The 13,336-nt window shown below is 46.7% G+C and overlaps 1 protein-coding gene across 2 annotated transcripts; it reads left to right on the forward strand.

Moving 5' to 3' along the window:
• The first annotated feature begins 702 nt into the window (after window positions 1-702).
• Window positions 703-12,607, forward strand: rft1 (RFT1 homolog). 2 transcript variants are annotated; one of them, XM_018734185.2, is made up of 13 exons: window positions 703-987; window positions 1,497-1,582; window positions 2,258-2,374; window positions 3,546-3,735; window positions 4,055-4,156; window positions 4,638-4,772; window positions 5,198-5,276; window positions 6,412-6,462; window positions 6,585-6,715; window positions 7,180-7,324; window positions 7,670-7,775; window positions 10,237-10,486; window positions 10,577-12,607. In XM_018734185.2, exons 1-13 carry the CDS (start codon window positions 925-927, stop codon window positions 10,739-10,741), a joined length of 1,620 nt encoding a protein of 539 aa, XP_018589701.1. In that variant the 5' UTR covers window positions 703-924; the 3' UTR covers window positions 10,742-12,607. The 2 variants fall into 2 exon arrangements, with proteins under 2 accessions (XP_018589701.1, XP_018589702.1); XM_018734186.2 differs by having other exon boundaries at window positions 2,297-2,374.
• Window positions 12,608-13,336: the final 729 nt, after the last annotated feature.

The raw sequence follows: 13,336 nt of genomic DNA on the forward strand, positions 1-13,336 counted from the left end.
GCCCTGCCTGCGCCACCAAGGATAAGAAGGTCGTCGGTTCCTCATTACGACGCGACGCCCTCGCTCGTGCACTGGGATCGGATGAGGGGCTTTCACGTGTCACGCGACATCGTGGGAATAAGAGTGGATGCTCACAAACACGTCGGCGGCATCATCGCTGTCAGAGGCTCGAGTGTCACAACAACAACAACATTCCTGCTTTTGAACGACTTGAACGACGCAAGAAACAAACAGCCAGAGAGAGTGTGAAGAATGGCAGGAAGAAGACGGAGTGGCGAGTGAGTGGACGTTCAAAGGACACTCTGTCTATCTGTCTGTCTGTCTGCTTGATTGATTGGGCACGTGGCAAGTGAGACAGACAGCTACACACACACACACTGACTGTATATATGTTTATATAGTTAAAGCAAGTCACAATATCTCAACGCTGAGGTATTTTGAAGGCTCCTATTTGCCCACAACAACCAGCCGCACACGAAACGCGAGAGTGAAACCGCAACACAATGCGAGCGAGCGAGCGAGCGACTCTTGCCGCCGATTTAAAGGGCGAAACGGCGCGGAAACTCGAGCTCCTCTGGACTCAATACGGGCGTCGGGCGCCACCTAGCGGCCACCTAGCGGCCACCTAGCGGCGGCTTCTGGGCGCCACGGCCTCGCACGGAAGCGCAGCCCGTCTGTGACGTCATTATCCTGCGACTGCTGGGAACTGATCCGTCAGCGTCGTGCGTGCGACGAACTAATGGGGGGAGTCGGTGTGCGAGTTACTGGCTCTGAACGACGCTGACAGAGTTTCTCTACGTGTCGCGCTTCCCGGTAAATCAGCCTTACTTAGCTATACGCTTGGCTTAATACTTAGTTGGCCTGCAAGTGCAAACGAAGCGAAGTAGCGCCGGCGGCGGCGTCGCAATCATCATTGCCGCGGCAATGAGCTCTCGGGATGTTCTAAAAAGTGCTGCAACATCGGCATCGTACAATGTCCTCCTTCAGGTACAGTAGCGACTTATCGTGGGTGACACAGCTGTTGTTTCGCGTTCCCCGTTTTGTCGGAGTTGAGGTGACGGATCCGTTTCGGTGGAGCGGCGCCCTCTGACAGTGACGCGTCCCGAGCGCCGCGGTGACGTCACGCCTCCGCCACTTCCCTCCGCCTCTCCGCCCCACCCCTCCCTCCCTCCGTCCCTCCGCCCCTCCGCCTCTCCGCCCCACCCCTCCCTCCCTCCGCCTCTCCGTCCCACCCCTCCCTCCCTCCGCCTCTCGCCCCACCCGCTCCCCCTCCCTCCACCTCTGTCCGCCCCACCCACTCCCCCTTCCCCCCTCCCTCCCTCCCTCCGCCTCTCTGCCCCACCCCTCCCTCCCTCCCTCCTTCCACCCCACCCGCTCCCCATCCCTCCCTCCCTCCGCCTCTCCGCCCCACCCACTCCCCCTTCCCCCCTCCCTCCCTCCCTCCCTCCCTCCGCCTCTCCGCCCCACTCACTCCCCCTCCCTCCCTCCCTCCGCAGGTGGTGTTCCGCGTGCTGACCTTCCTGCTGAATGCGTTCACCCTCCGCTTTGTCTCCAAGGAGCTCCTCGGAGTCGTGAACGTGAGGTGCGTCAGGCATGGGCATGTCTACTTCTCTCTCTCTCTCACACACACACACACAGAGAGAGAGCCCTTCTTATTAGCCCTAGGGTCACCAAGAACCCCAGTATCGAACCCATAACATGAGGCACAGCAGCACCCGGACCTCCATATTAAATAAACTCTTCTTTAACGTATATGTCCACATTCGCTTCCTTCTTAATCCTAGTTGATTGTCACTATTATTAGTTGTAGCCGATGCCTTTGTCGCAGGTGACTTCCTCTGTTACATAATTACCTTTACAGTGATTCGCCACTTTCTGCTGTAGGGTGTTCTGTCTGGTCCAAGCAGGAGTAACTGTACCTGGATCAAAGTCATACTTACAACTTCATGCAGGTTATATTAAACGTTATCATTCAAATTAGAGTGCATTCTCTCAAAAGAGAGAGGATTATTACCAACCATATGGATGGATTTAGGCACTGCAATGGACACAAGGACACAGTTGGAGGACAGATCATTCTGGAGGCACTTAGTCTTCCAACAACTGTGATCAAGGGGATTGAATTAAAAAACAAAACCTTCAGAGAGCAGGACCATGTTCTGCCCAGGTTGACAGTAAATATTTGGGATTGACAATATGCCTGTGCATCCATGTTGTTCTTTCTCAGGTCAGTTTCTGTTTCTCCTTGTGCCTATAGGTTGACTCTGCTCTACTCAACAGTAGTGTTCTTGTCCAGGGAGGCATTCCGGAGGGCCTGTCTGAGCGGTGGAACAGAGCAGAACTGGAGACAGATCATCAATCTGCTCTGGCTGACGTGAGCACACAGGGCAGCACACAGGGCAGCACACTGCCACATCCACTCTACTGTCCTTTGGTGGTTGGGGACAGTTCCACAACACTCGTTCTCTTGTGACACATGGACTGCTTTACTTGTCTTCCTTTATAATTTTCCAGTTGTGCATTGTTAATGTATCACTCGATATGTGGTGACACACACACACACACGTGTATATATGTATGTATAAACATAGAGGCTTAAACCAATCTCCGCCCTGCAGGTATCACCTTTTTGTCATAGCATCTCTGAAAAAAAATGTAAAGATCAGCTTCTAAGAACATGTTTTCTTATATTTTCTTACTCAGAGTGACAAAAAATGCTACAAAACATTGTAGCGGCAGCAACTGGAGCAGCTGCTTTCCCATCATGCAGCACTGCTGCTATGGATGGAAATAGTTGTTGGGTAACCACTGTGGGGAGCGATGGGGATTCGTGACTAACGTGTTGTTCTGTCACCCGACAGCTCTTTGCCAGTGTGTGTGTGCTGCGCTGTGAGCGCGCTGTGAGTGCGCTCTGTGCCCGCTCTGTGTGTGTTCTGTGCCCGCTCTGTGTGTGTTCTGTGCCCATGTAGAGGTGCCATGGAGTTGGTGTTCCAACACTTCTGTCCACCGAGTCGTCTTTCTGTAAGAGCCCTGGTAGCAAAGTGTAGGCAGGTTATCGCAACTGAAATGCATGTTGTACCGTTTGTAGACTTTGTAGGGACATTTGTGAAAATTACTTGGGGTTTTTGGGAAGGTCTTGGAACCCACTATAAATTTCCCCATCAAGAATAACAGGAAATGAGCTCCTGCTAAGGGCAAATAGCAGGGTACCGCTGTACACCGTGTGTGTGTGTGTGTGTGTGTGTGTGTGTGTGTGTGTGTGTGTGTGTGTGTGTGTGTGTGTGTGTGTGTGTGTGTAAATAGAGAGAGCGAGAGCACTGTTCAGTCCTTTTAAAATTTCACATTTAGACCTATAGTTACAGGCTTTGTCATTCTTTTTACAGCTGCATCTTGACAGTGTGGCACAACTAATCTGTCCCATGCGCTGCCACGTGAACAAGAGAATACTGAGTCTCCGCGCGCACGCACACACACACACACACACACACACACGTGAGAGTGAGAGTCCGTGTCTGACGTCGCTCTGTCCTCTTTGCTCCTCCTAGGTTGCCACTCGGCTCACTGTGGGCATTCGCTCTGGGCTCTGTGTGGCTGTGGCTTCTCGAGGCTCCCGATTCCCACTCCGTTCCTCATTATGCCCCGGCTGTGGGGCTTTTTGGCCTGGCGGCGCTGCAGGAGCTTCTGGCGGAGCCTCTCTGGGTTCTGGCTCAGGCTCACATGTTTGTCCGGCTCAAGGTGATGCAGCCTTGGTCAGTTACTCTCTTTTTACACAGCTCACAGTTTTTTTTTTTTTTTTTGCCAAATCTCCAAGGGCAGAATTCTGAAAAGTGCTTGCTTATTTTGTCATATAAACCATTGTACCTCTATACTTCTCTAATTTCCAGCATTAGGTGACTTCTGCCTCTGTTTTGGGCTTTTCTGTGAAGTTCTTGTGCTCATTTTGCGTGTGTGTGTGTGTGTGTGTGTGTGTCTGTCCATACCTCTTGTGTTTTTGTCTATATCCGTGAGCGTCACTATGTCGATGCGTCTGAAGTCTCATGTGCTGTGACTTCAGGTGGTTGCTGAGAGCTTGGCCATGGTGGCCAGGTGTGCGCTGACTGCCGTACTGCTGCTCTCTGCTCCACAGCTCGGGCTCTACATTTTCTGCGCCGCACAGGTAAGGAGGAGGGGTCTAGATAGACGAAGGGCTCAGCTGCAATCTTCACGTCTGCTATACAGTGTCATGTAACGTTCTCATTTCATTGACATGTTGTGTATGTGGTATGCGGTGGCGCAGTGGGTTTGACCGGGTCCTGCTCTCTGGTGGTTCTGGGGTTCGAGTCCCGCTTGAGGTGCCTTGCGATGGACTGGCGTCCTGTCCTGGGTGTGTCCCCTCCCCCTCCGGCCTTATCCCCTGTGTTGCCGGGTTAGGCTCCGGCTCCCCGCGACCCCGTATTGGACAAGCGGTTCAGAAAATGTGTGTTGTGTATGTATTTAAAATTGGTACACGCTGTTAGAGAGCATGGTAACATTTTGGTAATCAGCTAAATAGCACAGCCTTGTATGTTTTAATATCTGGTCATGCATGATAGTGAATTGTTATACATGTATCTTAAATACACCTCGATATAAGTGAAGTCATATTTCCATTTCCACAGCTGGTGTACACCGGAACGCTGGTACTCTGCTATGCTGTTTATTTTCTGCACTTCCTGGGCTCTGCAGAAGCGAAGAGGATGTGCTTCCCCCTGCACAGGGCTGGGGAATTGCTGCCTTCCACTTTGAATGGAGAGGTGGGAGAGGGTAACACCTCACTGCACCCACTCGCTCACCTTTTTAACAGACACTGCACACACCTGCTCTCTCCCCACGATCTGTGCGTGTCTTCCAGTGCCACTGTAGACGATTTTCCAAAGCAGTTTGGGTTCTGTCAACTTCTTTTACTGCCATGGCTCCAGTTCCTTGACTGCTAAATGTCCTGATGCCATCTTTATAATACTATGCATAACAAAATGTGTACTTACTCATCATGCACTCTATTTCAGAGTGATTTACGCAGGTCTGTTTTTCTGAAACGTGGTCTGTTTACTGAAGCAACATGAATTATGTACATTGTTCACAGTTCAGCTTCCAACGGTACCAAATATCTGTTTGCCCCTTACACCAGTGTACACTAATGTACACTAATGTGTTTCTGCTCATGTTTGCCTCCCCTCAGCCAGCAGTAAACCAGAAGCTGGCTAGACTCACATGGAGCTTCTTCAAGCAGTCTTTCCTGAAGCAGATCCTTACAGAGGGTAATGATGTTGCTGACTATTGGCCTCTCTTATGTCACAGAGTAGACAAGTCCCATGTCACATGTGTTTTTCTACCCTTTACACTAGCTCTAATATGTGCCTTTTCAGGCCCCGGAATAAATGTAACTCACCCTTTGTACTCCTAAAACCACTTGTTTCTGAATGTACAAAGCCAGTGCAGAGACACGAAGGGGGCGGGGATACATGGGAATGCTTTGGCAAGTCACGCAACTCGGGTAGCAGCAGCATTCTGTATCAGCTGTAGAGGTTTGATGACAGTAGCAATAAGGCCAGATTGGAGAGAGCTGCAGTGTCCAGACGGGATGTCACCATGGCCTGGACCAAGATTTGTGTAGCGTTTGATATGACGGAGGGGTCACGATGTATTTGCAGATCCAGGTTGTGGCTTTGATGTGTTGAGAGAGAAACGGACTTCAGTCAGTCATTACTCCTCAATTCTTAACTGAGGAGGTAGGCAAAATGAGTGAGTTGTCCAGTTTGACAGAGTCCTTCGAACAAGAAGACAGGCCAGCTGGGAGGTAAAGGATATCTGATCTGGAAAGGTTGAGTTGTAGGTGGTGATCAGACATCCAGGCAGAGATGCGTGATATGCAGGCGGTAATGCACGAGGAAATGTCTATAGCTCTGGGTGCAAAGGAAAGGAAGAGCTGGGTATCGTTGAGGTAGCAGTGGTAGGAGAATCCATGGGAGGTGAGGACAGGGTCAAGGGGAGAAGTGTAGATTGAGGAGAGTAGGGGGCCCAGAACCAAGCCCTGTGGGACACCCATTGAGAGAGTCTGAGGGGATGATCAGGAGCCAGACCACTTGGTAGGATCTGACTTATAGATAGGACTCAAACCATTTCGGGGCAGGTCCATTGATGCCAAGCTGACTGTGACAGGAGAATAGAATCTAGTGGTTGACAGTGTCGAATGCTGCAGACAGGTCGAGGAGGATGAGGATCACACCTGGCTTTCTTCAATTCTTAGAAAATATGTGAGCTTTCCACAATCATGTAATAATAATCCAAAACCTCAGGCTAGTACCAGATTTTTATATTGTTATTTTTCAGTCAGCCTCACCAAGGCTATTTCCATGCATTCGGTTTGCAGCGGCTTCTCTGTGGTATTTTCAGGTGAGCGCTATGTGATGACCTTCTTGAATGTGCTGAGCTTTGGAGACCAAGGTAAGATGTACATCCAGGTTACTGTTTAGAAGAACTCCCATTTGGTTATTGTTTCTATGGTGTGATGAAACTTGATAAATATTGCTGTCTGTTTGCTTCCCTTCCCTTAATCCATCCTTCAGGGGTTTACGACATTGTGAACAACCTGGGCTCCATGGTGGCCCGTTTTGTCTTTCTTCCCATCGAGGAGAGCTTCTACATTTTCTTCGCCAAGGTGCTGGAGCGGGGACAGAAAGTGAGGGACCAGAGGCAGGTCAGTGTGGAGTCCTTTCCCTCTTTTCTTCATTTTCATTGTCCAGTCAGAAGCTCCTTACCTACATTTGTTGACCATGACAGAAGATGGTTCCTCACATCTCACTTAGACTTTGAAATTGTATTCTTAATAGTTTTTGTCACATGAAGCTGTCAAGTACAGAGACTTTTAGGCAGTAAATCTGCTCTGCATGTGTCGCTTATGGAAGTCAATGAAAGTGCCAGGCTAGGTTAATTTGAGAGTTAATTAACATTTACATTTGATCGCCTAGCTGGCACTTTTCTCCAATATGACTTATAATGTATTTACTTACTTTATTCCTAAATAAAGTAAAGAAAAACTGCAGATTGTTTTGGAAATCCAGCCTAGCGGACAAGCATCCTGTTGAAGAGTGGAGGCTCGTATCCATTGAGTGGTCAAAGTGTTCTCATTTGTGGTCATGCTGAGCTCTGATTGGACTGCAGGACAATGTTGCCATGGCAGCAGAGGTGTTGGAGTGCCTTCTAAAACTGGTGCTTGTCATCGGCTTGATCATCACTGTATTTGGGTACAGCTACTCTGACCTGGCTCTGGACATCTATGGCGGCTCTCTGCTGAGCAGCGGCACAGGTGTGTTGGGAATGTACACTACACACAGGCGAGACAGACAGGAGCATTAGTGTGACAGAGCAGAGCAGTGAGTTGTGACAAGTGTGACAGCTGGGTTAATAGGGGCACAGGATGTGCAATACCATGAAAACAGCCAGTGCATGAGGTGTCTCAGGGGAACAGGTTCATTAGGAGGAAAGACAGCAGTGTTACAGAGTTAGTGCATTAATATCAGTATAATATATGTAAGGAAAATGCGCAGGGCTCGTGTGTGCGTGCCTGCATGCGTGTGTGCATGTGTGCGTGTGTTTGTGTGGACCAGACAAGGACATTGGTTGTCTCCAGACTAACAGGTGTCCTTCACAGGTCCAAGTTTACTACGTTGCTACAGTTTCTACGTTCTCCTGCTGGCGGTAAATGGGGTCACAGAGTGCTTCACGTTCGCTGCCATGAGCAAAGAAGAGGTGGAGCGGTTTGTACTCCCTTCGTTCACATAACGGGCTCCTGTAGAGTGAAAAACTGCTCCAACAGCTTGTGAAAATAATGTACACTCTCCTGCACACAGCAGGATTACAACAGCATTTGTTCCCAGTAGCTCAGCAGTTTTACATCCACAGCAGTTATTTTATTCAACGCCTTCTATGCGTTTCATCCTGCAGAGCTTGCAGCCCTTGTGCTTCTTCGGGAAAAAACTTACTGTTGTATGTACAGTGCATTCAGAAAGTATCCAGACCCCTTCACGTCTTTCACTTTTTCTTATGTTGCAGCGTTATGCTAAAATTGTTCAAATTCATTTTTTCCCCACATCCACCTACACTAAATACCTCGTAATGACAAAGTGAAGTCAAGAATTTGGAACACTTAACGAGTTTAGTAAAAAATAAAAAACGGAAATGTCCCTTTGACACAAGTATTGAAGTTTGCATGTTCTCCCCGTGTCTGTGTGGATTTCCTCCGGGTGCTCTGGTTTCCTCCCACAGTCCCAAGACATGCTGCTCAGAGAGTCAGTGAGTAGTCCAACAGCAATAGCAATAAATAATGGTAACAGTAATAACAATAATACCAGTAGACAGCCAGAGAACTGAGAACGTGAGAGCAAAAATGCGAATGCTTAAAGTGACAGTGTAATTTACCAATGTGCTTGGGTGGAGCAGTCCAACTCTAGTTACTAAAGGTGGCACATTGGTTAGTGTTGTATACTCTTACAGCAGTGGGGTAAAAGCTATTCCTGTACCTAACATTGTGGGTTCCAATAGACCTGAGCAGCTTTCTAGACGGCAGAAAAGAGAAAAGTGCCCATGCGGGGTGACTGTGATCTTTCATGATGCGCATCGTCTTGATGTGTGTTCTACTGATATATGGATGAGTGACCCAGTGTAAGCAGTGTATCTAGCAGTGTAAGTCACCTTGGGGAATAAGGTGTGTGGGCCAGTAACACTACATAGCATCCAGTGTAAGTCGCTTTGGAGAAAAGCGTCTGCTAAGTGAATAAATGTAAATGTAAGTATTCAGACCCTTTACTCCATACGTGGCTGAAGCTCCTTTGCCAGCGATCACGGCCTGGAGTTTTCTTGGGTTTGACGCGACAAGCTTTGCACACAAGCTTTGTTCTGGTACACATGGTCATCTGTAGGACCGTAGGCAGGTGTGTATGCCTTTCTAAATCATGTCCAATCAGTTGAATTTACCAGAGGTGGACTCCAAACAAGATGTAAAAACATCTCAAAGATGATCAGTAGAAGTGGGATGCAAACTGGGACAATGGGAACTAAATTTCAGGTGTCATAGCAAAGGTCTGGATATATTACATTTATTTTTTTTATCAAGACGCTTCTCTCCAAAGTGACTTCCAGTAAACTCTATGTAGTGTTATCAGCCCACACACCTTATTCACCATGATGACTTACACTGCTAGATACACTACTTACAATGGGTCGTTGATCCATAGATCAGTGGAACACACACACACACTATGGGGAACCTGAACAGCATGTCTTTGGACTGTGGGAGGAAACCGGAGCACCCAGAGTACACCCATGTGGAGAACATGCAGACTCCACACAGACTGAGCAGGGAATCGAACCCACATCCTCTTGCACCACCCAGGCGCTGTGAGACTATAAATACTTCTGTCAGTATGACATTTCAGTTTTCAATTTCTAATAAATTTGCAAAAATGTCTAGTCCTGTTTTCGCTTTGCCGTTGTGAGGTATTGAGTATAGATTGACGATGGAAAATGAAACAATTTTAGCAGGAAGTTGCAACATAAACGTGAAAAAAGTGAAGGGGTCTGAATACTTCCTGAATGCACTGTACTTTGTAGTACAGTATATTGACAGTCTCAAGCAGTCACATGTGACAGTAAACCCAAGTCACATCTAAAGTGGCAAATTCAACTTTTAGAAATGAACGTTATAAGTATGTAAACATTAGCTCCAATGTTCAGTGACATGGAACAGCTTCTGTAACATGAATATCTCTGCTGATGTTAAGTAAATAGTGTTTCTCCTGTGGTTTACGAGTTTATTCACTGTTCTGCACAATTCATAGGTCAAGTGATAGAATTCACTCATTTCTCTTACAATTTTTACAAAAAGTTTGTCTTCACTGCCATGCATAAAAAACCTTTTATTTTGTTTAATTTTTAATTTGGTCAATATTTTCCTCATAAGAAATAATTTTAATTATCCCCCTAATAACAGGAGTTTCCCAAATGGGCTGATTTCATGGCACAAATGGATCCCATTAGGCAAGAGAAGACTGGTTTTTTTTTGGATTGGAGCACCATGATGTACATATACAGATATATACTGTATATATATTATATCTCTGTGTGTGTGCGTGTGTGTGTGTGTGTGTACACGTAACACGTTACCTCTCCGCTGTCTTCTCCAACCTCCATGGAAAGTGCTGACTGCCACTTTTTCCTCAGGTACAATGTGGCGATGCTGGCACTGTCTGTGTCCTTCCTCGTCTTGTCCTACTTCCTGACGTGGTGGCAGGGCAGCGTGGGCTTTGTTCTGGCCAACTGCCTCAACATGGCGCTGCGTATCGTCCACAGCCTGCTCTACATCCGCCGCTACTTCGAGGGGAGCCCTTGGGCACCGCTCAATGGCCTGCTCCCATCGCCGCTCCTGCTGTTTGCCCTGGGGCTCAGCGGTGTCATCAGCTGCCTCTCGGAGGTAAGTGCCGATCCACCGTGAGCGGACAGCCTTTGACATGCAGCTAGCACTCGCCTCTCAGCTCCTGTCCGTCCCCGCTTTCTGTTCCAGGCAACGTTCTGCTGTGACAGGGGCTGGCTGTTCCGGCTCGTGCACGTCGCTGTGGGGGCGGGCTGCCTGCTGGGGGTTCTCGCCTCCGTCCTCCTCTCAGAGACTCGGCTTGTCCGCTTCCTCCACGCCCAGCTGCTGTCCCGCTACACCAAGAAGGAGACGTAGGGGAGACGGGCATAGCTGGCGGTGGCAGGCATCGATGAAAAGAGTGGCACAAAGGGCCTTCGAACGGAACTCGTCACTCGTCGACGTATCTGGGTTTCGTACGCTCATCTCGAGTCTGGATGTGGGCATAGTATAAGGTCGCCTTTGCAAATCTCCGGTATTCATGTTAATAGTTGGAGAAGTATAGCTGCCAGGAGTATATGTAAGTCAATGAATTCACCGGTCTGTGTACAGTTTTCTTGAGAAATAACATTTTATATGCAGTCTTTTTCAGGGTGTGTTCCGTCTTCTTGCGATGTTTTGGCACAGTGCACAATGTGCAAAAAGATATGGGAGATGAGAGTGCTGAGGGTTACCTCTCGCTACTTGATTTGAGACCCAATATGCACATAACTGTACATATGAAGCACTTAAGAGACTAAACTGTATTGTACTGAGGCGGAGTCCACTGAACACCTGTACTAATAATGTTACAGGAAAAGTTTTATATTTTGCGAATTATGACATCCCGGAAAACTTGATACTTAGACCAAGAATTTATTATAGTCTACATATCTTGCCTCATCAATAAATGAAAATTGGTTACATTATGATTTTCGAACCAGGTCCAAAAACTGAAAAGGTAGGTGAAGTATCCAAGGATGGTACTCAAGTAAAAATACTCTTACCTTAAAAGAAATAACTAGTAAAAGTACTCATCCAAACATTTACTTGAATAAAGGCATCAGGTCAAAAAAGTACTTGTACTAAACTGACTTTGATTCAAATGAAGCTTTTAATGTTATGAACCACTAGCAATGTTAAGTTACTGTAAGTATACGTTCTGCTTTTTTTCAAATAATTAAATCTGCTGGGCAAATAACATCAGATGCTGTCAATTAGACTAATCAAATACAAAAGACCACAATCTGCTACGTATTATTGTTAATCCTGATTTTTCTGCTTCCTCTGTCTGCGTGACTTAGAATTTTAGGTTTCTATACTTGGCGAATTACAGTGAATGACCCATTTATATGTTATGGATTAACCTTATTAGATCAAATCAGTGTACCTTGATCAGCTGATCCCAAGTCATGTCCTTTGCAAATGTATATACTGCACGGTAATTAACATTAATAAGTGCACCAACGTTCCTTTAGCGCTTCTATGCAGACGCTGCTGTTATGGTGGCCTTGCAGCTTGAAGGTCTCAGGTTCGAATCCCACTACTGCTGGATCCCCCTGCTGAGTTACCCTGGGAAGGTAACAGTGAAGGTATCCTGCTGTGTAAATGGCTACATCATTGTAAATTGGGTATGGAACACTTAAGGGCCCAGAGCTGCGGCACAAACTGCAATCGCTCAGTAGGGGGCGCTTCACTGCTGCACATCGTTTTTGGTGGGAAAGTAAAGGACGTTTCCTCTTCAGCCAATGCAGATGATTTTGCCTGCCTTTAGAAAGCAATGTAGTTTAAAACACACTCCTTTCACTTATTTTTATACCACCTAGAGAGACATTTGTCTAAATTCTGTTCACCTTAAACTGAAATACCTCGTGAGTCTCCTGCATTTTGCAGCGGTTATTGCTTACTGTACACATTCATTTTCAGGGTTTTGCTGACATATAAAACAAGCATGTGATACAATGTGGCTACAGAAAACGGTACTCTAAGCCCTTTTTCTGGGCTGAATTCACTATCATTGCATAGATAAAATTCCTATTTGTTTATTAAATACAGGTTGAATTAAGTCGGTCCTTAAAAATTGCAGCACATATTAAAATACAAGATAATAGCAGTATAAACCACAGCCAAGGTTTTTTACTGTCACAGTTAACTTCTGCTTCGGACATAGCAAAACACCTAAAAACTAAACTTGAACATTTCTACTGCTTGCGTTATTTTTCACAGTAAACTGATGTTAAAATACATTAAAAAAAATAAAAAAGTTTTTCAGATAGCACGGTCATGAGTGTTTTCACATTTTGGTGCTTATTTTGTTTTTATAGGAAGTCTAGGTGATAATGTGATAGGTGATAAATCCATTTTGGGTTTTTTCCTGCTACAGTAATTGATTCACTTATGAACACTTGCCCTCACTTTTGTACACTGGTGTTTAGATATTTTGTGCACAGCAAACAAAAAATCAGCTGAACTTCCAAGGATCACAAGGTACTTTTGCTGAGATGTACGTCGCTTTGGACAAACGCCTCTGCTAAATGAATAAATGTAAATGTAAAGGGATATCAATATCTTACAGAGACCTAGTGGTTCCAGCTGTCTCACTCCAGTATTCTGCTGATCACTGTCATACCTCCATCAGGACCTCCATGAATGCACAGCTGAACCCCCTCTAGAGGAGCACAAATAGGGCCTGTTTCCACATCTTACCCATATGGCTAAGGACAAGTCTACCAGTGGTGGACTTACTTTACATCCAGTGTTACAACAGTGGCGGAAAGGTTACTTGATCAAATCTGAAAATGGAATCATCCATCCAATTTCAATCACTGCTTGTTTTGACAAGGGTCACGATGATCCAGATCCAGGGCGCAATGCTTGGGGGGATGGGTGTGGACCTGGATGGGATGCCAGTCCATTGCAAGGTAGCCCCTAAAA

The sequence above is a fragment of the Scleropages formosus genome, chromosome 22 (genome assembly GCF_900964775.1).
Source record: "Scleropages formosus chromosome 22, fSclFor1.1, whole genome shotgun sequence".
Lineage (NCBI taxonomy): Eukaryota > Metazoa > Chordata > Actinopteri > Osteoglossiformes > Osteoglossidae > Scleropages > Scleropages formosus.

What these genes read in the sequence shown, in the direction of transcription:
- rft1 (XM_018734185.2), top strand. Translation starts at nt 925, where the DNA reads ATGAGCTCTCGGGATGTTCTAAAAAGTGCTGCAACATCGGCATCGTAC. An exon ending in TCTGCTGAGCAGCGGCACAG is followed by an intron (nt 7,325 to 7,669) that starts GTGTGTTGGGAA and finishes TGTCCTTCACAG; the next exon opens with GTCCAAGTTTACTACGTTGC. An exon ending in TCATCAGCTGCCTCTCGGAG is followed by an intron (nt 10,487 to 10,576) that starts GTAAGTGCCGAT and finishes TTTCTGTTCCAG; the next exon opens with GCAACGTTCTGCTGTGACAG.